Source organism: Grus americana, chromosome 14 (genome assembly GCF_028858705.1).
Source record: "Grus americana isolate bGruAme1 chromosome 14, bGruAme1.mat, whole genome shotgun sequence".
In the NCBI taxonomy this organism is placed as follows: domain Eukaryota; kingdom Metazoa; phylum Chordata; class Aves; order Gruiformes; family Gruidae; genus Grus; species Grus americana.
In genome coordinates this window covers 16,909,319-16,930,595 of record NC_072865.1, presented here as the reverse complement: position 1 = coordinate 16,930,595, position 21,277 = coordinate 16,909,319, and the positions used below count along the sequence as shown (strand labels likewise).

At 38.9% G+C, this 21,277-nt stretch overlaps 1 protein-coding gene across 4 annotated transcripts in view; it reads left to right on the top strand.

Moving 5' to 3' along the window:
- Window positions 1-21,277, top strand: part of SLIT3 (slit guidance ligand 3) — a 528,889-nt gene that overhangs the window by 397,045 nt on the left and 110,567 nt on the right. For all 4 annotated transcript variants that reach the window (XM_054841901.1, XM_054841902.1, XM_054841900.1 and 1 more), the window contains 4 exons: window positions 3,272-3,422; window positions 4,631-4,705; window positions 14,929-15,072; window positions 18,203-18,346. In XM_054841901.1, coding sequence (XP_054697876.1) covers window positions 3,272-3,422; window positions 4,631-4,705; window positions 14,929-15,072; window positions 18,203-18,346 — 514 coding nt within the window. The remainder of the gene's footprint in view (window positions 1-3,271; window positions 3,423-4,630; window positions 4,706-14,928; window positions 15,073-18,202; window positions 18,347-21,277) is intronic.

The following is a 21,277-nucleotide window of genomic DNA, read 5'->3' as shown; positions in this document are numbered from 1 at the left end:
AGTATTCAAGCCCCCTGTTGAGACAGCTTGATTTTTTCCAGAACAGATCATCCAGCACTCCTTTTAAGTCCTTTGGGCAAAGCTGTTTTCAAAACTGAAATCAGGTTTGCTAAACAATGCTTAAAAAGAAGAACAGGATACAAAAGTATTTGCCTCTGTTGCTTAATTTCTCCATGTGGGTATTAGAAAGGGACCTAAAAATTTTGGGCACTTGGAAATATGATGTTTCTTTATCTCAGTACTGCTGTTTTGTAAAATGGCGTGTGTGTTTGTTTTATGATACTGAGGAATTGCAATGCCCTGTTTGATAGTGTTGTCACATAGGTCATGAAATTAAAATGTTATCAGAGTAACTAGCAATTCAGATAAACACAGTTGCCCTCAGTTAAACACAGGCCTTGCTGTTACCTTGGCTGCTCATTTTACAACAAACTTGTTTCTTTTTAATTTTGGAAATTACTAGAAACTCCCAGGTTATGTTTTAAATTCAGCCAAGCTTCACAGAGTTCTCAGCTACAGTGCACACACGCTTTCAGGTATAATAAAATAACCAAACAGTTAGCCTGAAATAGTAAAATGAAGCCAAGTGTTTCTTCTGTGCCTGTCCTGCATCTCTTTTCCATGGCTTTCCACAGGTGATTTTATAGCATGCAAGAAGTACTACGTGCATCCTGTCATGTTCACTCAGAACCCTGCAGTAGTACACCGATAAAGCCCTGTTGTGTAGAAATAGATATACACACTTAAATAGTTCTGCAAGCAGATGGCTGAATTTCACATTAGTATCCCAGATGGGAATATCTTAATAGAGCAGCCACCTGTCCAAGTGATCTCAAGGCTCAGGTCAAATAGTAAATTTTATCTAGTCTTTGGCAAGTGATTCCTGCTGCGTCACAGTCCAACGGATGACTGAGTACTTGCTGACCATATACACACTGTTGATTACTTTTGATTCAATGCTTACCTGGATAACTCTTATTTAAACTCATTGAGAAGAAAAAAAAGAAAAGAAAAAAAAAAAAAGAAAAGTACAAAGGTGATGTTTGTTGCCTTCCTCTCCTGCTGAGCTGAGAGGGCTTTTCCCTGCTGCAAGCATGGAAGCAGTGGACTGATGCCCAGGCAAGATCAACTTCTTATAGCTGATGCAGTGTGAAAAGTTGTATGCCATCAAGAGAGTGAGACTGCTAAGTCAGAATGTGGTAAATATTCTTTATTTACTTTGCCAGAAAGCTTGAGAGAAAACCAAAGACTGTTTTTTTACCTGCTAATGTTATATACTACTTTTTCTCCTTCATAAAGCATTCCACTTACATTCCCATCCTTCTTTTTTCCCATATGAAGATGAATCTTGTATCCATCAGTAAACTAAAATTATACTTAATAAATTTTTACCCTGTGTAACTTCATGACGTTTGTGATTACTCTTTCAAAAAAAGTTTTTACAATGAAACTTAGAAGTGCTCCTCCAAGGGTTAATTTGGGAATTTCCAAGACGCTTTCTGATCACTGAAAAAAATTGTGGGTTTTTCAAGGCATACTGTAATTGTACCAGTTTTAATAAACTCTGGTCCTGATAACTGTTCATCTTTGGCATTATTTCCAAGGAAACATAAACAAACAAATGTACTGGCTCATAGACCTAAGAAAGAATAGCTGTATGTTCTTGTAATCAAGCTATGATACACTCATCAGTTGACATTTTAGCCTGACTACCAAGAATGGAATTTTTAGGACTGGAAATCAGATGAGGTTTTTTTGAAAGGATAGAGTTTAAATGATGGTGGTGTGGGGAAAGACCTAGAGTGTATTTTTATACTACTTTAAAATGCCCAGTGGTCCTAATATTTTAAGTTCTGTGCTGTCAAGCTAAAAAATGGTAGCCAAGTCTCACTTTAGATGTATAATTTACAATAAGCATGATAACCTGCAAAGTGTTTAGCACCACAGAAATGGTAACGTACAAAGCTGTATGTGATGTTTCTCATAATCTAGTTCGGACTTACAAAACTAAACTGAAGCATGTCTATGGAATCAAAATGTTAGATTGCCCGCAGAATTGCTTGCTTTCACTGCATCACCCTGTGGAGGTAATGTGTAACATAAATTAAAATAATAGTGGGGTTAGGTGACTTTTTTTTTCTTACAGAAAATAGTATGCCGTCATAAAATGAGTGGTGGTATATTTATCAATCTGGGAAGGGGACGCAGGTGATGAATGTCATCAAGTCTCTAAAACCAAATTTCAGCTCAGGTTTAAATTTTTATTGATGTTTTCAGGTTCTTAAAAACTGAACTTGCTCAGATCATTCCTGAGAAAGCCTTGCAATTGACTTTTAAAGCTCTGGAAAAGTTAAAAAATACTTCTTGGTAGTTATGATCACTGGACATTACACAAGGTTCCCGAGACAGTTCTGGTGCTTCCATTATGAAATATGAAGTGAGTGGGCAGGTATTGCACGGCAGGGTCTTGGCAACACTTTGCTTACATACACATTTATTAATACTCCTGGTTCCTTCAAGCACAGAGATCAAGTTTCCAACCTGCTGTTATTAAAAGAGAAAAACCAAACCTGAAAAGGACAGATTAGTTCACTGAGCCTAATTGGAAAAGCATTTCATTAGAACGGGTCAAAAACCTAGTCAAAGAGGTCTGGCAATCATGGTATAATGGTACATTAGGGAGTGCTTCTCACTAAGTATGGTCTACCCGTTCCTTAATTAAAATGAAAATGATTTAAACTGCTTTACTTTCCTCTGCTGTTTGTTTAACATAGTTAATAAAGATATCTAATTGTTGGAAAACTGACAAGGTTCTCTCATAAAGAATTGATCTCAGAAATAACTCTAATAGCTGAGGTCTGAAAATTTTGAATTGTATCTTTAAAAATCCTTTGTCATTTGAATGCCCCTGATAGCTCCTGCTTTCATGAGATCCCTTTTCCTTGTTGCTGGACCAAGCTCCAAATGGGAAAAAGTGACTTTGAGCTCCTTTGAAGCAGACCCAACAGCTAATTAGACGTGCTTCAAAAAATACCTTAACAGGTAGGCTTGTTAGACAAGGAATTAATCTATCAAGGGAAGAGTGAAAATACAGAGGCTAGATTTGGGAGTAATATGAAAAATTGCTGAACAAAAATCTTTGGCAAGTATTAAAATTGTGTGCAAGAGCTGGGAGCTGACAGGAGGCAATGTTGAGAATAGATTCCATAAAATCTCTTATTGCTGCAGTTATCAGGAGCTGTTTGCTGAATATATTTTCCTTTTATTGCAGGGTCAGAGGATTACAGAAGTAAATTCACCGGGAAGTGTTTCATGGACCTTGTCTGTCCTGAGAAGTGTCGTTGCGAGGGAACAATTGTAGACTGTTCTAACCAAAAACTCACCCGATTACCCAGTCACCTGCCTGAATATACTACTGATCTGTAAGTGCTGGCTCTCCAGGATGTGCTCAGCAGGGCATGTTGTTTTTCCTAGTTTTTAAAGGCTGTAAAAGGGACTCAGGCACCTTCTACTTTAATCTCTGCGTGACAAAGGGGAAGTTAACTTTATTTCAAAGGAGCACCACAACTCCCTTATTTCCTAGTCATTCATGCCAACTGTGGGGATGAGAAAGGAGCAATGGCCCTGTGCATCAACTGCCTGGGTCGATCTTCTTGAAGTGTTGACCCGTTACATGGCCCAAGCTCTATGATTCCATTCTACCTTTGAGTTCTTTGTCTTTGCATCTGGTCATTTTTATTTCAGGGATTAATCCTTTTGAGCTAAGTCTGTGATCAGGAACTCATTCCATCTCAGCAATGCCTGCTACTTGGGTGAAATGGCTCTCACTAAAACTAATGTATTGTTAAGCTGTAAGTGATTTTATGAAATTTATTTGCTTTTAGAGATTCTTAGGAATTATAATATACTGCTAAACAGAGTGTGAGAACATGCTTATTACCTAGTAACTTAAAAATCTTGTTCTTTTGTTACATTAGTAGCCTGTTCAAACACACTTCTCTTTTTGTGTTAGTATTCTATCTATTGAACTTAAGATATTCTATTTAAACCCTCATAAAAATTGTTGATCTAAAGTTAAGACAGAAAAATATGAGAAACAGACATCCAGAAACAGAGCAAAGTCTCTACATAAAAAAATGGAGATACATATGATCAGAGAAAGAATTTTGCATCCCAAACCTGCCAAGACAGTGGCCTTTGCATTAATTTTGAAGACCAGTAGACTTTGATGGGGAAGGATCTGAAATCACATCCCCATGGACCACACCTCCAATTGCGTGTCTTCTGTAGCAGAATGCGTGAGGGAGGTTTAGTCACACAAACAAGGCTTTTTAATGGTTAACGTTAATAATGCCATATCCTGTGCACTGAAAGAAGGTGGCATTCTGACACTGTCCTTTGGCATTACACTCATAAAGACATCCTAAGCTTTTACTGTAAATAGTCTTCAATGTTTCATTCCCTTTCCTTCGAACCTAAACTCTTTTCACTCTAGCAGTCTGAGAGAGATGGCAGATAGTGTCTTGCTTAACAAAGGTCATAGTTCTCTGTGTGGCAGCCCTGTATGACACAGAGATATATCTACAGACATCTGTTAAGTATTAAATGTCTTTCTCTTTGTTCCTATCAGGCGTTTGAATGACAATGATATTTCTGTTTTGGAAGCTATTGGACTCTTCAAGAAATTGCCCAACCTCAGAAAAATGTAAGTTTGAGTCTCTTGCTTGTTAGAACACATGCTGCCTTGGGTTATAAGGAAGGAGGAAGGGGTGATTTTTTTCTTTTTTATTGTTTAGTACTGCAGTAGCAGAAATCACTTTTTTAATGTGAATTTAAAGAAACTGAATGAGTTGCCTGTTAGATGGACAGGCCCGGTTAAGCCATAGTGACAGATGAAGATCCCTAGGCTGACATTTCAGTATTCTTTAGGCTATATTTCTTAAAGTCTTTGACTCATGGAGACTGAAGGGAATTCGGTCCCAGTATTTATTCAGATGTATGCTTATTGTTAGAGATGGCTACAAAGTTTAGCATTTTGGTTTTGTCTTCTGAATGTATTGTGTGACTCCAACTAGTGTGATTGTTTAAAATAGTCAAAGGAAAGATATAAATTACAAGACAGCTTCTTTTGATCATTGTTGTTTTAGAGAGGAGAATCAATTAGCTAATTTAGAGATCAGTCATTCGAATATATCTGTATAATTCTGTAACAGCCTGAGTTCTGGCACTGTACAATGTACATACTTAATAAGAGCTGTATTTTGGAATGAGGATCATATGTTAGATACCTCCTGATAATATTCTAAATGGGTCTTTCTGCAGTTATTTAAAGTTTTAAACCTATGGCCCCATTGCTAATATCTCATCTAACTGTTTACTTTTAGTAAGATTTTATTGTGAGAGTCAAGGTAATTTGGGGAAACCAATCAGGCTTTCTACTCTGCATTCATTGCATGTGGTTTCTGCCATCTGGAGCTTCCTAGCCATTTGAAGCCATATAAGATCTCAAGGGTTTTGGAGACAACTGTAGTGGGATTCTTATGTCAGTTTTATTTCTGCAAGAGTTTCAGCTGCAGCACTGCAGGTTTGGGAGTGGGAGTAGTATTTGTGTAAGTACAGGCCATCAGACTTGGGGAATTAATCATATACACTAACCTCGTATTTTATAAATGATCCATAAGTTGTAGCTACAGCGCACTTAAAAGAAGTTGTTGACATTGTTGAAGTGCTTTGTTGTCTATATAAGTAGATAGTAAATGGGAATGAAAAATGCATGGTATATAAAAGTATACACAAACAGTTAAAGCATCTGTCCTCATCAAACCTTAAGGATTTATGTTTTGAAAATTGGAGAGGTGTAATAGCTGGAATAATGTCTTTCATTTTATTTAAAACTTACTGTAGGCAAGTTATGGTGCTGCCCTTCCTGTTTCCATCCATCACTCAGGTGGGAGGGATGCCTCACAGGGCTGTATTGTTATGCATAACTGCAGCATGAAACAGTTATGAGAGGTTTTTAAGAGTTTGTTTCCTGTGAAACAAAAAAATCTTTCTACTCTGTTCTTGGCAGGCGATGAGAACTGAGGCGTACAGGTGCAGTTCAAACGGATAGCAAAAAGAAGTAGTTGTGCCCTACACCTCATAAAAGTGTCTCTCATGGATTTTTAGTGGCAGCCTCCAAGCAGAGGCTCTTTAGGTAATCTTAATAGTTGAGCTAATTTCTTTTGTTCTACCTGGTGTTGTAAGGAAGTATCTCAATTGGAATAAAGAGATTTTCTGAAAAGGGTGTTTTTTCATATAAGCAGAGCACCATTTCAACCATGACCTTACTTTTTAAGGCTTGAGCCTTAAAAAGCCAGATTAGACTTCTTTTTTCTAATTCTCCTAGTTCCATTTTTGTGAAGGGAAGGATTTACCAGGAAAAAACAAATAAGCAAACAAACATCTCTTGCTTTCTGTGTTTTTATTTGGCCTTTACTACATATCCTTCTGCTAATTAATAGGCCTCTTTCCATCATGCAAGAAGGGAAATGTAGGGAAATAACAGTGGATGGGATTGCTGCTGCTAATGGTCCTAATGCGGCAGCTCTGTGTGTGTGTCAGGAATGTGATGCACGTGCTCTGCATTAAGTCTTACTGCTTAAATCAAGCAATTAAATCAAGGAGGAAGAATATTGATCAAAGCCCCATTTTTCAGTGTGTATACAGGACAAGAAATTTTACTGTTATTTTATTGGCAATATTGACTCTGTCTCATCATATTCCTTTTCCGTTCAAGTGTTAAAGGAAAAAAGCAGGTGGAGGAATCTGTCTGGAAATTGCATTGCTTCCTAGGCTTAAGAAAACAGTTCAGAGCTTCGCAGTGGCAGGCCATTAACCTAAATCACCTTTTTTTTCTTTTTTTTCTGTATTTAATCTCTGTAATTCTTGTTCTTCTGAAATGAATCTGAATATCTGGAATCTGGATATCTGAATGGGCATTTGAATGATTGCCCTCTGATTGTCAAGGAAATTTACAAACAAACTACTTTCCAGCGTGGCTAGTAAAGCTCCAGCATAGTTCCAGAGATAAAAGAATTAGCTCTTCCTTCCTCTTGATGTGTGTTTCAGTTTGGTGCCTCCTCATCTTACATTATGCTTAAGTGTAGCTTTGTTTTATAACATAAACACTCTGAGGTGGTCTGTAAATTGGACCTTAAGGAGCATTCAGATTTTACTTGTGTTCTAGGTGTACACTCACATTTGTTCTTCTGTCATTCAAGCTCTGTCAGTTGTCCATGTCTGTATGTGTGTTGTTGCGTATCGCAGTCTCTTGGGTTTTCTAATACTTTCCAAAGGGAAGTACTCATAGATTTGGCATTGACATAGTAGGGTTGCTCCAGTGTCTATATGTGAAAATAGTCTTTAATTATATATTCACATAATAATTTTCAGTTGGACTCTTGTTGCAGAGGTTCCTCATCTCCTGATTGAGTGCAGTTTCTATTCTCACCATGTTTTGGCTCAGTGTAAGACCAGTGTCCTTTCCCTATTCTTGCTACCTCTCTCTAGCCACTGACTCCTGCTCTTCTCACTCAGGCTCCCTTCCTAGCCCTCACACACAGTTACCCCACTGCATTGCCTTGAGCTGTTTTTATAGCCTTCACAGATCTCTGGGGCCCCCTCTCTATCCAGCCAAGGACATTACTTCTCAGTACTGCCTGGGATTGGTAGAGTAGATACTTGGATAGAGAAATGTGCCCAGTCCCAAACTTTGCACAGTCCTGCACTGTCCTGAGACACATTGGAAGATGTCATCTAAAGAAGAATCTGAAGTGGAAAAACTGCTGGTAAATTAGCTCCTAAAATTAAAATTTTCCAAAAAACATGTCTTGCAGTCTCCTTGGATTGTGGCAGGAATCTTAAATCTCTTTGTTAAAGACAAAGTATTCAGCAAAATCCTAACAGATTTTCACAGGGAAGATGTATCCTTTAAATAATACACCTACATGGTAGTTACCAGTTGTGTTGGGTTTTGTGTGGCAAGGTTTTGGTAGCGGGAGGGGCTACAGGGGTGGCTTCTGTGAGAAGTTGCTAGAAGCTTCCCCTGTGTCTGATAGAGCCAATGCCAGCCGGCTCCAAGATGGATCCGCCCCTGGCCAAGGCCAAGCCAATCAGCGCCTCTGTGATAACATATTTAAGAAGGAAAACAAAGGAGTTAAAGTTTTTGCAACCAGAGAGAGGAGCGAGAAGATGTAAGAAACTCTGCAGACACTAAGGTCAGTGAGGAAGGAGGGGGAGGAGGTGCTCCAGACACCAGAGCAAAGATCCCCCTGCAGCCCGTGGTGAAAACCATGGTGAGGCAGGCTGTCCCCTGCAGCCCATGGAGGAAGGATGAGGGGGTGTAGAGATTCCACCTGCAGCCCGTGGAGGACCCCACGCTGGAGCAGGTGGAGGCACCTGAAGGAGGCTGTGGCCCGTGGGAAGCCCACGCTGGAGCAAGTCCGGGCCGGACCGGTAGACCCGCGAAGAGGGGAGCCCACGCCAGGGCAGGTTTGCTGGCAGGACTTGTGACCCTGTGGGAGGGACCCCACGCTGGAGCAGTCTGCTCCTGAAGGTCTGCACCCTGTGGGAGAGACCCCACGCTGGAGCAGTCTGCTCCTGAAGGTCTGCACCCTGTGGGAGAGACTACGCTGGAGCAGTTCGTGAAGGACTGTAGCCCGTGGGAGAGACTCCATGTTGGAGCAGGGGAATGTTGAGAGGAGTCCTCCCTCTGAGGACAAAGAAGCGGCAGAGACAATGTGTGCTGAACTGACCGCAACCCCCATTCCCTGCCCCCTTGTGCCGCTGAGGGGGGAGGAGGTTGAAGCCGGGAGTGAAGTTGAGCCCGAGAAGATGGGAGGGGTGGGGGGAGGTGTTTTAAGACTTGATTGTATTTTCTCATTGCTCTACTCTGTTTTGCCTAGTAATAAATTAGATGAATCTCCTCTCTACATTCAGTCTGTTTTGCTCCTGACGGTAATTAGCGAGTGATCTCCCCCTGTCCTTATCTCGACCCAAGCCTTTTGTTAGACTTCTCCTCTTCCATCCCGCTGGGGGAGGGGTGAGTGAGCGGCCGCGTGGCACCCAGCTACCGGCTGGGCCTAAACCACGACACCAGTTAACAAATTTGAAATCAGAATGTATTTGAGTGCTTTGGGCTTTTCACAAAAAGATTATCAGAGTTTTGAGATATGACAAAAATGGTATATTGGTTAGCTTTGCTTCCTGGAATAGGTCAACTTCCTTCTTTTGTTTAAAAAAAAAAACCAAAAACCAACAAAACAAAAAAAACCCCTAAAAAGTATCTACCTCTTAAAATGAAAGGAGCATCTGACAGTTCATTCTGTTAAATCTTGCCAATGTTATAAAGTAAACATTAAAAAAAATGGTCTCAGACCACCTTTGCAATAGGTGGTGCTGCCAACCCCACCTCTAATATATAATTAGCTTTTAGGGTGTAATTTGTCTGTAAATATTCCTCCTAAGCTGCATCTTTATTGTATGATGTGTCAGCCCAGGATTTAATACATTTTGATGCGAAAGAAAATTGAATTCTTGATAGAGAAATTTAAAGGTCACAGATCCATAATGCAAAGTTATGCCACATTTTATTTAGGAATTAAATTGCTAAGATTACCCTGCTAGTTTTTAAAAGGTTAATGTGTCTGCATATGCCTTTAAAAAAAACCCAAACAACCAAACATCAACTTCAATGATTAGCTGCAAAATCCCATATACATAATGCTATTTACATAACCTAAATTTTAATCCATCTTTATGTCTAATGCTCTTTACAGTAGAATAAAAAGGTTGATGTAGATTCTTGTAGACAGATCTAACTTGATCCAGAAGTAATTTACTGGGTTCTCCAGTGGGTTTTGCAAAATACCCTGAACTCTGTGTTGCTTTCATTGCATTCTTACCATATTACCTCACCTGATCTTGCAAGTGTAAAGGTAGGACTTGTCTCTGAAAGCTAAAGTCACATTGCAGTGACTTTCAGGCTCCAAGAAAGTATTTTGCAGGGTGGTTAGAAAAGATCAGTGTGAATCTGCGTGAAATGCGGGAGAAATACAAGGGTGCCTTTCTGAGCTCCATGAGAGTGAGAGCAGCTCCATGACTTGGGGTTTTGGGGGTGTGAGATAGAAACCTGCTGCTCTCCAGCCCTGGCAGCTGGAAACTTCTGCCTTCACAGAAGAATATCTTGCCCATGGGAGATCTTCTCACTCAACACAGCAAGATCTTGAATCAGGCAGGGGTGAGAGGCGACACTACCATTCACAGAGGCAAGGTTTTGACTTTTGTCGAAGGGAGCAGTTCTTTGCTCGCAGCAACTACCAAATTCAGCATGAAGCAAACACTGCGGACCCCACGACTCCCTGGGGCTACCTCAAGTTGTTAATCAGTGAAAAAAACCCTCCAGTGCTTGGGGACTCCCATGGCAGTGGGAGCCTGGAGGGGTCTTCTGGCCATGGCAGACAGGTTCAAGCTCCAAAACCCCCTGCATACCTAACTCAGCAGGAGCAGGGCGATACACTTGCTTGCTGAAATGGGATGCTGACACGTCGGGAGAGGCTGCAGCTCCAGAGCCTGCTCACTCCCCGGTGCCTCCAGGAAATCAGTGGGACTGGCCATTCCCACTGAGGTCCTGGCAGCTGTTTATGCAGAGAAAAAAGTGACAATGAGCTCATATTCAAAGTAAAAGGATAAAGTGCCATACTTTGTGCACTGCTGGGGAGAAGGACTGACTTCTTTTCTTGGAGAACAAGAACAATAAAAATACTTACCTCAAAACCTGAAAGGGGCATCTGACAGTTCATTCTGTTAAATCTTGCGAAAGTTGCAAAGTCAACGTAAAATATGGTCTTATAATAGGAAAGTGTCAGGCTGTCTTGGCAACGGCTGGTACTGCCAACCCCACCTCTAGTATATAATTGCCTTTGGGGGTTAATTTGTCTTAAATATTTCTCCTACATTGAATTGTATGGAGTGTCAGCCCAGGATTTAGCACATTTTACGTGCAAAATAAAATTGAATAACGATAAAGTTTGCATACTAGAAGTAAGTTTAAAAAATACAATCTCAAGTTTCTGGGGAGGTAAAAGTAGTTTGTGTCTTTGGAAACAGCTGTTACCTGCTGTTCTTTCCCCTGAGACTAAATTTTGCCATGGCAGCTGAGGTTGCAGTCATCTGTCACTTGTTATACAGAAACGGCCTTTATTTTCTGGAAATGATAATTGTAGAGAGTGTTGTGGTACATGGCATTTGGGCTCATCATGTGCCTCCCTTGTTTTCCAGTGAAGCCATCAGTCTGCTCTGCTGAATGAATGTAGGAGTGTCATCCGGTGTACCTCACTGTCTGTCTGTAGTATTTACGACTTTCAGTGCCATCCTGCTTCTGAGAAAAACTCACTCTATAAAAGTCAGCCAGATTGTTGGTAAAAGCTGTAAAACCTTCTCAGCATCCTCCAGAAGAATGCAACAGCATTGGGGTTTTCCTCCTAACATATACTTAAAAATTCCAAACACATCACCAACAGACCAAAATAGTCTAGGAGATGCCCCCCACCCCGAACAGACTGTTTGTATGATAAAAGTACAAGGTTCAAGGTGAGACCAAGCAGAGCCTTTGCAGTTGGACTGTGCTCTGGTGGTTGTTCTTGTGGGAAGGTGTGTCGGTAACACAGCGATGAATAGCATGCTGGAATGTTAAAACTGACCCAGGAGGTAGAGCAGGATGAATGGTTCTGGTAAGTCTGAATAGAATCCAGCTTGTTCTGTGTTGAAGTTATAAGATCAACAGAAATAATATTATTATAAACTTTAGCCATAAAGTAAATAAAATCTGACTGAAAAGTGAGCTGTGTAAACAATGTCACCTTGATAGTTTCTTAGATCATTTCCTATTCACAGCCTCACATAAAGTAAACCCAGGCTTTCTGAAAATTTCTTTTGACCTCTTGCCCAAAATAAAAGTCTGCAAATAGGATTGAATGTTATCACCAGGGTAAATCAGGGAGTCCTTATGGAAACAATAACCTTTCTGAATGACCAGGTGGAATATAGGTTCCCATTTGGGTCCTGCCAGAGGGCATAGGTATCTTGGGAAATACTCAAGACTCATTTTCTTTTCCACTGTCTTCCAGTATTTCAAGAATTCCTTATAGAAGCTTAGCATTGCAAGAGGATGGGGCTTTTCTGTAATGGGAGTTTGCCGTAAAGTCTATCACAAGTCTTTTTCTGATTTAAAAAAAAAATAAATTCCTTGTCAAGTGCTATGATCATATAAGAAAGATTCTTTTAGTGCTGGGAAGGATGAAGTAAAGCTCTCTGAGTTGCAGAGCAGGCCAAAGTTTCACTGCTTTCATTTTTCAAGGTTGGTATCAGCTGATTATTTTTGCTGGTAATTCTAGACTGAACAGCATGTAATTTCTCATGTTTATTATTCTAGTAGGTCAGACTTTAAGGAGGATACTTTTTATTTTAGTGAATGAGTGCTGTTATCTACCTTTTTTTTGTTGCATTCTGATATGGGAAGCTTTAATTCAGGAAGACAAATAAAGAAATCCAGGTTGGCAGAACATCTGCTTTGGCAATACTCCAAGTAGGATTGCAGGGCAACGTCATCTTTACCTACTTATTATTGTAAAGCTTGTCTTTTCTCTGTCTTGGAGCTTTGATTTCATCATAGCATTTAATTGTGGATTTTCAAATCTTGTGCATGGTAAAGGTATATATAATTGGCTTCTTCCGAAACCGCTAGCATACTTTTGGGTAATTTTGTGTTGTTGAAATGATCAGGCATTATTAACTCAAATGAGTGAAGTTCCCTATCTACAAAAGTTCTTTGGCAGCAATTAAAAGTCAGATGGTTTGGATTGTATAAAGGTTCCAATTCCTTTGCAAATTATGGCCAGCCTTTTTGTCCAATATTTGCTCTTTTTTGCATTGAGTATCTAATCATCCATTAAAATTGCACCGATGTTTTAATATATGTGACTAAATGTCTTTTAGATGGTAAAACCTAACTAATAAAACTTTGGAACTACAAGTATAGGTCACTTTGCAATCTGTGAATTGAAAGTCAAAGTCTTTGTTTATTATAGTAACTCACCCTCCCTTCCCACCACAAACATTTACTTATTTATTAATGTATTTTTGTGCAAATATGCATCACGGCATAATCTTTATCAGGAAAGGGATCATTGGGAGCATTTATTTATGCCAGCATTTGAAAGAGATGCTGAGCTATAAACATTTCCACTAGAGAAATAGCTGAGCCCCAAAATTAAATGCATATGCCAGAATATCCTTCCTTGACTTGCTTTGACACTGAACATAAACTCTTCATGTGCGTGTTAGCACAAAGTACTAAACTTCTGGAAAGCAAAATCTGCATGTAAGTATTTCTATATGTTTTTATGTTATTTTTGGCTGATTGCTGGCATACTCTATTCTTTCTGATCACAGAATGCACAAGAGGTGATGGGCCACATGCTGTAGGGCCCACTATCTGACAGTTGTTCAGCAGACATAAACCAGGGTACTCAAGTTTCCCACATGGAACATATCTCCAAGACTCAACTTTTTTTTTTTCTTTTTTTATTATGTGATGACTTCTGCAAAGAGCAAGACCCACATTATTTCTCTCTGAGGCCAAGCTGTCCTGTTGCCATGTCTTCTGTCAACTTTTATCCCAACAAGATTGCCTGTTCTTCTGAGGAGAGTAGCCCAGGTGTTAATCTGATACCTTGTCATTTGTTTTATATCACCTGGAATTGGATTTTGAAACTATTACTGATGCTGCATGTGCACTGGGATCATTTCTGGAATAAAGTGCTATTCAGTATGAGTAATAGTGTTGGAATTTGGCATCTTCTTGGGAGCAAGAGCATATCTTTTACTTTTTTTTGTAGACACTAAAAGAAAAAATAGTGTTTCCTGTCAAATCTAAACAAATAGGATTATTCATCATCATCTATACAGGGCAGCATAGGAGATGCTTGAAGGACTGAGGCCCAACGTTTTAATGTGCATAAGGCCTTTTATATAAATTCTTTAAATAATTAAATGTCATTTACTTTTATGTATCTCTAATGGCATTTTATCATTCAGAAGTTTTCTATTCACTGGGTTTTTCACAAATATGAAATATTCAAAAGATTAATTTTGCTTTTCATCAGAACTTCATTTGACTGTGTAGATTGAAGTTTTCCAATGTTGATCTGTAAGCAAACATCTTGAGACTGTATAGGCAGAGTAAATATTTAGAAAATAATGCTGTATATTGCAGTAGCTGTGAATTGAGAATTAAGTGATACTCATTTCATTTTGTGTGGTGGTGTTAAATATAAGTGTCTGGGAGTTCATGAGTGCACATATTAAAATTTGTGTCAAATACATGCAGTCACACAGTTTTGTATGTTACTCCAGTGTTGAGTTTAAAAAGAGTAAAGGCCCTGGTACACTGAGTAGAAGTGCTCCATATTTCAGTGTGTGGTACCTATTTCAATGGCAGGAACATTAACTGATTCTTGCCGGATGAGCACCCAGTCCCAAGCATGGTCAATAACTTCATGGACATAAATCAGATGTTAGAACCCCCCACTTATTGCAAGACCTGTATAAGCAAGAATGACATGAGGTGTAAGAGCTGGTAATTCCATTAATTTAAATACTTTTGATGTATCCGATATAATTGTGGTTTTGATGAGTGAAGGGGAGCTATTTGTAAGCACAGTAAGTATATTTTTGAACTTCTGTATGCTCTCCTTGCTAAATGAATGTCTCTCTAGATAACCACTAAAAGGCACATATTCTTCCTGTCTTCCTCCTTCCAGTGTGATGACGTATGTTTGGAATAAAACACTAATAATTTTCTTATTGTGACTGGTTGTGTCCTTCCAGAAATCTAAGCAACAATAAGATCAAGGAGATCCGAGAAGGTGCATTTGACGGAGCTTCAGCAGTGCAGGAACTGATTCTGACAGAGAATCAACTGGAATCAGTGCATGGACGGATGTTTAGAGGCCTTACAGGGCTGAAGACATTGTAAGTGCAAAGATCTGTCTTTCTCTGTTCCTCCGTAAGTTGAGTGGGAGCACTAAAGTTCAGCAACGCCTGCTAAAATATCTGTTACTAGACAACAGGCTCCAAGGCAGGGTCTTGTATCACTGCAACGAAGTCTTCAATATATTTTTAGTCCTGGATAGGTTTGAGATTTATCTGCTATTTCTGTGAAAAAACAGGTTTTCAATAATTTCAGGAGTAACGTGATGTGGAAACTATCATGGTTCAAATTTGGGCACTTTTAATCATTTAATACTTTTATTTTGTTATTGACTATAGAAACAAGGCATGTAGGAAAATGTTTGCTATCTATTAGTCCATCCTCCCACTCCACCTCCGCCCAAACTGGAATTGTTGGCCTGCTTAAACCAAACCTCAGAGTAGGCTAGGAGCCAAAAAGATTTTTAATCTCCTACAAACTATATGAGATCAGCAGGTAGGGAGAGAAGAAAGGTTCGAGTTATAGCTGCCACTAAAACAGGTACAGCTAAGTAACTTTAAGGCAGGTATAACCAAACTGTTACAGGTCCTGCTGACAGAAAGTAGCTGGCCACTCTCCACCAGGTGTAGTAGGCCACGAGCACAGGCACAGCCTCCTCTTTCTGGCCCACACCAAGTACCATAAAAATTATGTGTAAGTATACTATTAATGTGGTTGTGGTTGGGGAGAGTGTGAAGGAGGCATAGAGCCCAAATGCATAAGAAATCAGTTTGATATTACTTTTATGCTTAGACAACCTTTGTAATTTATTTCTGAGAACTAACACTTACACGTAAACTCATAGTACTTAACAATTTATTTTCGTGTTAAAAATTATATTCGAAGAAGGATCACCGACAAGATTTCAAGATAGTGTCTAATCCACCCCATCCACCATCCTGAGAAGCAGTCAGGGGCTAGGCTTCTGGTGCCAGCAAAGGCTTGTGCCAGACGACATGTATGATCTGTACGGGAAAAATACCTCTCTTGCAGAGTCTTCCCTGCTGTAGAAAGAAAGCACTTGACTAGGTGGATGCTGTCAGGAAATAGACTCTAGGAATCAAAATGCAATTTAAAACCTGCAATTTATTCATCAGCAGCAAATACTTATGTTGCAAAGTATCATGGCACAATTAATTCAGCCCTTACTCAAGTGTAAAAAGAAATCCAAGTTTTACTTCAAAGACTTTGCTCTGTAATGGCAAATACAGAACTTTTCTTTTGCTGTTCCTTTAACATTTTTTTTTTGTGGATTACAGCCATCTGTTCTTTAATGTATGCACTCTACTAAGGGATTTGAAAATACTGGCCATAGATACTAAATTAATTTTTATACTGTAAAGCAGCCTGTGGCAGTGCTCCTAAACAAAATTCAGCATTTTTTAATAAAAAGATGCTTAACATTCAAGCTATCCTGCTGACCTGACCTACATTTCCCCCTAGCTGATAAAGCAGTCTAAATATACACAGCATGATAGGAGGATCTGTAAGTATAAGTTTTCCTTCAGGAAGGGCACGCAGTGCATGGTGAACCATGATATGAAACCAAAGGTTTTAGCTTGAGGGATATATATTTCTGTCCATTAATTGACTTTGAGCATTAAAATTGTGGTCTTTTACAGAGTGTCCACAGTGGACAGGGTCATGGTCCAGTTTCTAAAAGACTGTATGTTTCCTGAAATGTAATAAATCACTGTTCAAGAAATATTGGCATCCAAATTCAGTCATCCCATCTTGCAGTACTACTGCCTGATACTTTATATACAGAATTGAGAAAATGTTTCCCACTGCTAAGCCACTAAGGGCCTTACTTCTCATATTTACTACCCTATTCATTTCAGAGCTTGTGGTCTTGACCTGGCTTTCAGGCACCTTAGTACTCCATGTGCAAGGTGCGTGTGTCTGTGCCCTGTGACTCTTTTCTGACATAGTTTCACCCCAGTTGCAATACCAAAACAATGGAGGCCATAGTGCCTGTGATAGTAACTGTGTGTAGAGAACAGTAATGCAAAAGCAACATAATGTTCAGGTCTTAAACACTGAGTGTTTGTGATTACACTGTGAATTTCTTCCCAGCCATATCTAATCTGTCTTTGGTGTTTTTCAAGTATCTATTGATGTAACATCTAAATGCCCAACTGGCGGATGCTAATCTGAGATTTAAATCCAGACTTCTAAGGCAGTCTGAATTTTCATTGTTCAGTGCATGAATTTGATACCAAGGAATTAAGCCTCCTCAATTTGGAGGATCAATTCACTGGAACAGCATCGTGAGCCGCATATATTTTGTGGATTTTTGGTAGTATGCTTTAATTACTGAATAATTTTTCACCTAAGTAGGAATATCACAACTGTGTAGTGATGTTTACAGACCCAGATGTTGATTGGCATGCAGTGTAACAAATACACGAGCCTTTTTGCTATGGAGTGAAACAAGATAGTACAGTCTTTCAGATTAATTGGGCTTTATCATCGAGTTCATTGTTACCATAACAACTCAGAGAGATGTATCTTCCAAAACACAGTACTGATTCATCTGGTACAAGCAGTGAGCAAAGACCATTTTATAGGATGGTTACTGCTTTCTGTCTTGTCAATTAATGATTATAATGACATTTCAGAGCTTGTGTTAAGTCTGGAAATCTTTCCTAGGCTATTCCTTGATTTCTGCTGAGGATGCTGTTTCCTTCCATGCTTTTGCAGTGTGGATTACAAAAAACATCCATGATAGGAGTAGAAGTAATGCAGCTAGTATTGTAACTGTCACACATTTCTGGCAGTCTTTCTCAACTGGTCTCTGAAATACATCTTCACTTAGTCTCAGATGTTTATTAAATTAAGACTTTAGTTTTTATTTTAAGTTTGCCACTATTCATAATTTTAATTGCATACTACTTTCAGATGTGGAGCTCCCATCAGCCTCTAATGTTGTGTGGTAGAAATGTGTATTAAATTCACGAGACAATGTTTACATGAATCTAGCCCTCCTATAGCTGTGTTGTGCTTCAGCAATTAATAAAAATAGAGTACAGGCTTGCCAAAGCATCTGTCGATGCCGTAGATAAAGGACTGCCTATCCTGAAATTATACCCCCTCCCAGTAGTTCCTAATTCACTGTTTTAATCCTTGCAGGATGCTGAGGAGCAACTCTATCAGCTGTATAAACAATGACACCTTTGCTGGACTGAGCTCAGTGAGGCTTCTTTCTCTGTATGACAATCACATCAGCACTATCACCCCTGGAGCCTTCAGCACATTAGTTTCTTTGTCTACAATGTAAGTTATCTTTTTATGGTACAGACATGTCATGATGCTGTTATTCTGTGCTTTCCTTTTAAGAAGACAATGTTTGGGTTTCAAAATCAAACTACTTATTGTTAATATATGTAAAATCTCATTTAGGGAAAGAAAACCCCATCCTACTGAAATCGCAGGTTTGGAGGATTCAGGGTGTGATTTAGAAAAACATTTGAATTGCTTCAGCTGGAGTGGCTGAAAAACCTTTGAGGTTGCCAGCCTCAGGCAGGATGAGTGTTTGTTTTGCCGTGTGATAGCCTAGTGCAGTGCACAGTAGAAGTTAATGTAAAACAGTCTCTGCAGATTCGGAAGTGCATAGCTTATCATACACTTTAGCTCCCTGAAGTTGCTTTAGTTTCAGTACAGTCTAATTTTGTAAGAACAGCTTTCTTGGATTTCAGTTAAATTAGTTAAATATGAGAAGAAATCTACTAGCTAATGCTTAGATTTTCAGAAGAGCCTAAGAGGACAAAATACTCAAGTCCTACTGAATGTGAATTTGAAAATCCCAACCTAAGCTTTTCTGATAATTCTCTTATATTTCTCAATCCTTCTTTGAAGTGTTTCCCTTGCTTCTTACACACTTTTTGTAGTGTGTCCATTTTAATAAAGTACAGACTGATAAATATGGAAAGAAAGTCTGCTCTGTTTCCAGCTGTGAATGGGGACGCTGATGTTGCTGTCCATGGAAGTTGTCTGCTTAATTCCCTTCACACTGCCCTGAAAATGCATCCTAATTGTCCAGTCAAAATAAACTATTGGTGCTATTGCATTTCAGGTTTTGAAAGCATTCTCCCCATCATGTTTAAGGGAAGAAAGAAGTTTTGAATCTCAGCTGTTTTGTTGCTCACACTTTCATTTTGTTGTTATAACTTTTCACCAGCAAATCAGTTATCATTTCGACATTAGCTCCATGCAGCAAAAAGAACCCAGACTTTTCTTCCACTTACTTTCTGTAGTCCCAAAAGCCTCCTTGAAGTTGATGAACAAAGAAAAAAACACAACCAGATTATTTTTATTGACTGTTTTCAAGTCACTGGTCAAAGTGAGTGGTACTCGCTGAAAGCTTGTTTTCACTGTGCTGCAAGGAATGCCTGCTGCTTCTCATGCATTTCCCTCTGTGCTTCCTTCAGTGGATCCCTTAATAGATGTGACTGTCTGAATCAGTCTATAAAGTCCCTACCTTGTCTGCATAGAAGCGTCTTTGTCATGTTTTGTTAGAAGATAGCCCATTTTCCTCTTCTTTCAGCTGTGGATAAGGATTATTACAATTTCTAGCAACAGCAGTTAAAGCTGCTGCTAATTAGAATGCATTCCTTTGGCACTGACTTGTAATCGTGTTGGTCACGGCAGGGTCCTAGCTGTGTCTTGATGAAAAAGTTTTTCTTTGACACATTTTCACTCTGTGCTTGATCTACAGACAGGAGGTGTGCTTTTGACTTCTTTAGACCTTGGTTTAAGGCCATGGTGATATTTCACATATAAATGCAAAATTCAGATGTATTCATTTCCTAGCAGTACTCCATTGTAGGTGGATGTATTAGATGACAACACTACTGAAGACACATAGTATGACTGCTTTTCCTGTTCAACCCACTCTTTGTGAGTTAATCGGGTATTGTAATGACTTATTTTTGCATCTATTAATGTGAGCCAGAAATTCATACAAAGTTTAACATTTCCATTTTTATCTTGGCATATTTACAGCACTAAAAAATACTGCTTCTTTTGTTATGACGCTTTGTGAGTCAGCCTCATTGATATTATCAAAACACGGACAGCTCTGAAAATAATGCCCTGACTAATGGTTTTCAGTAGAGGCAGAACATCTATTTTGTAACTTATTGGTAAAAAAATAGCAGATTTTTTTTGTTACTAGTCAAACTAAGTACTGTAGCATCCTAATTTGAAGTGTGCTTGCACTTCTGCATACAGAGAGTTCAGTCATGTCTTTCAGTCCTTACACAGTCACGTGAGCATATTTGCAAGCAGCACTGATTTTCCATGAATTATATTACAATAGCTGCTTGGAGCTAATGCCAGAATGATAACTGGTTCATCAGAATGACATGCAGCTAGTCTAGTATAAACTTAACATGAATTCCAGGATATATTTTCAACCTAATTTCAACAATATCCAGATACGTTTCAGCATGTTTTTCTAACAGGTCACTTGAATCCATTGAAGTAGTTCATATTCTATGGCTTCTCTGCAGTTTTTAAGAGACTCCTGTAGTAGGATATGCATATTTATTTCCTCAAGACTTTTGTTTCCCCTTGATTTTAAAAATATGTCTGTGTCCTTGAGTAACCACTTCTGAATTTAACGTTAGTATAGCATCTTTGCTAAAAGCTTGGTTGCTTTGTTTCTGTTTGAGTGGTTAAATCACTATCTTACATGTAGGAACTCTGATTACTAATTAAGAATTTTAATAACATTGTCTGGCCGATGTTACTGTTTCTGATTTGAGAACTCCACTCCAGATTCCAAAATAAAGCTTTTGCAAATAATTGGTCTTTCCAGACTTTCAATTGCTTTTCAAGTGGAGTAGGGAATCTCTTGTCCCACATGATGCTTTATAGAGAGCCGTGATCTTATGTTTTTTCCAAAAGTTGCCTCACAGTCTTGCCATGGAAAGAACATGTATGTAGGGACATGTATAAACTTCATACTACATTAAAGCAAAAAATTACTGCTCTGCAGTTGGACAAAGGACAAAATTTGTGTGTTGCTAAAGTGGCAGGAGGATGCGTGTAATATGTGACAAGATAAATTTGTCCTTTTTTTATCCAGAGTTATTGAATTTCAGAACAGTAGATTTGTTTATTAATTTTATATGTAGCAACTTATTTATTTCTTAGTTCCTAAGAAAAGCGTAGTCCAAATTCTAATCCAATGATTTAATAAGT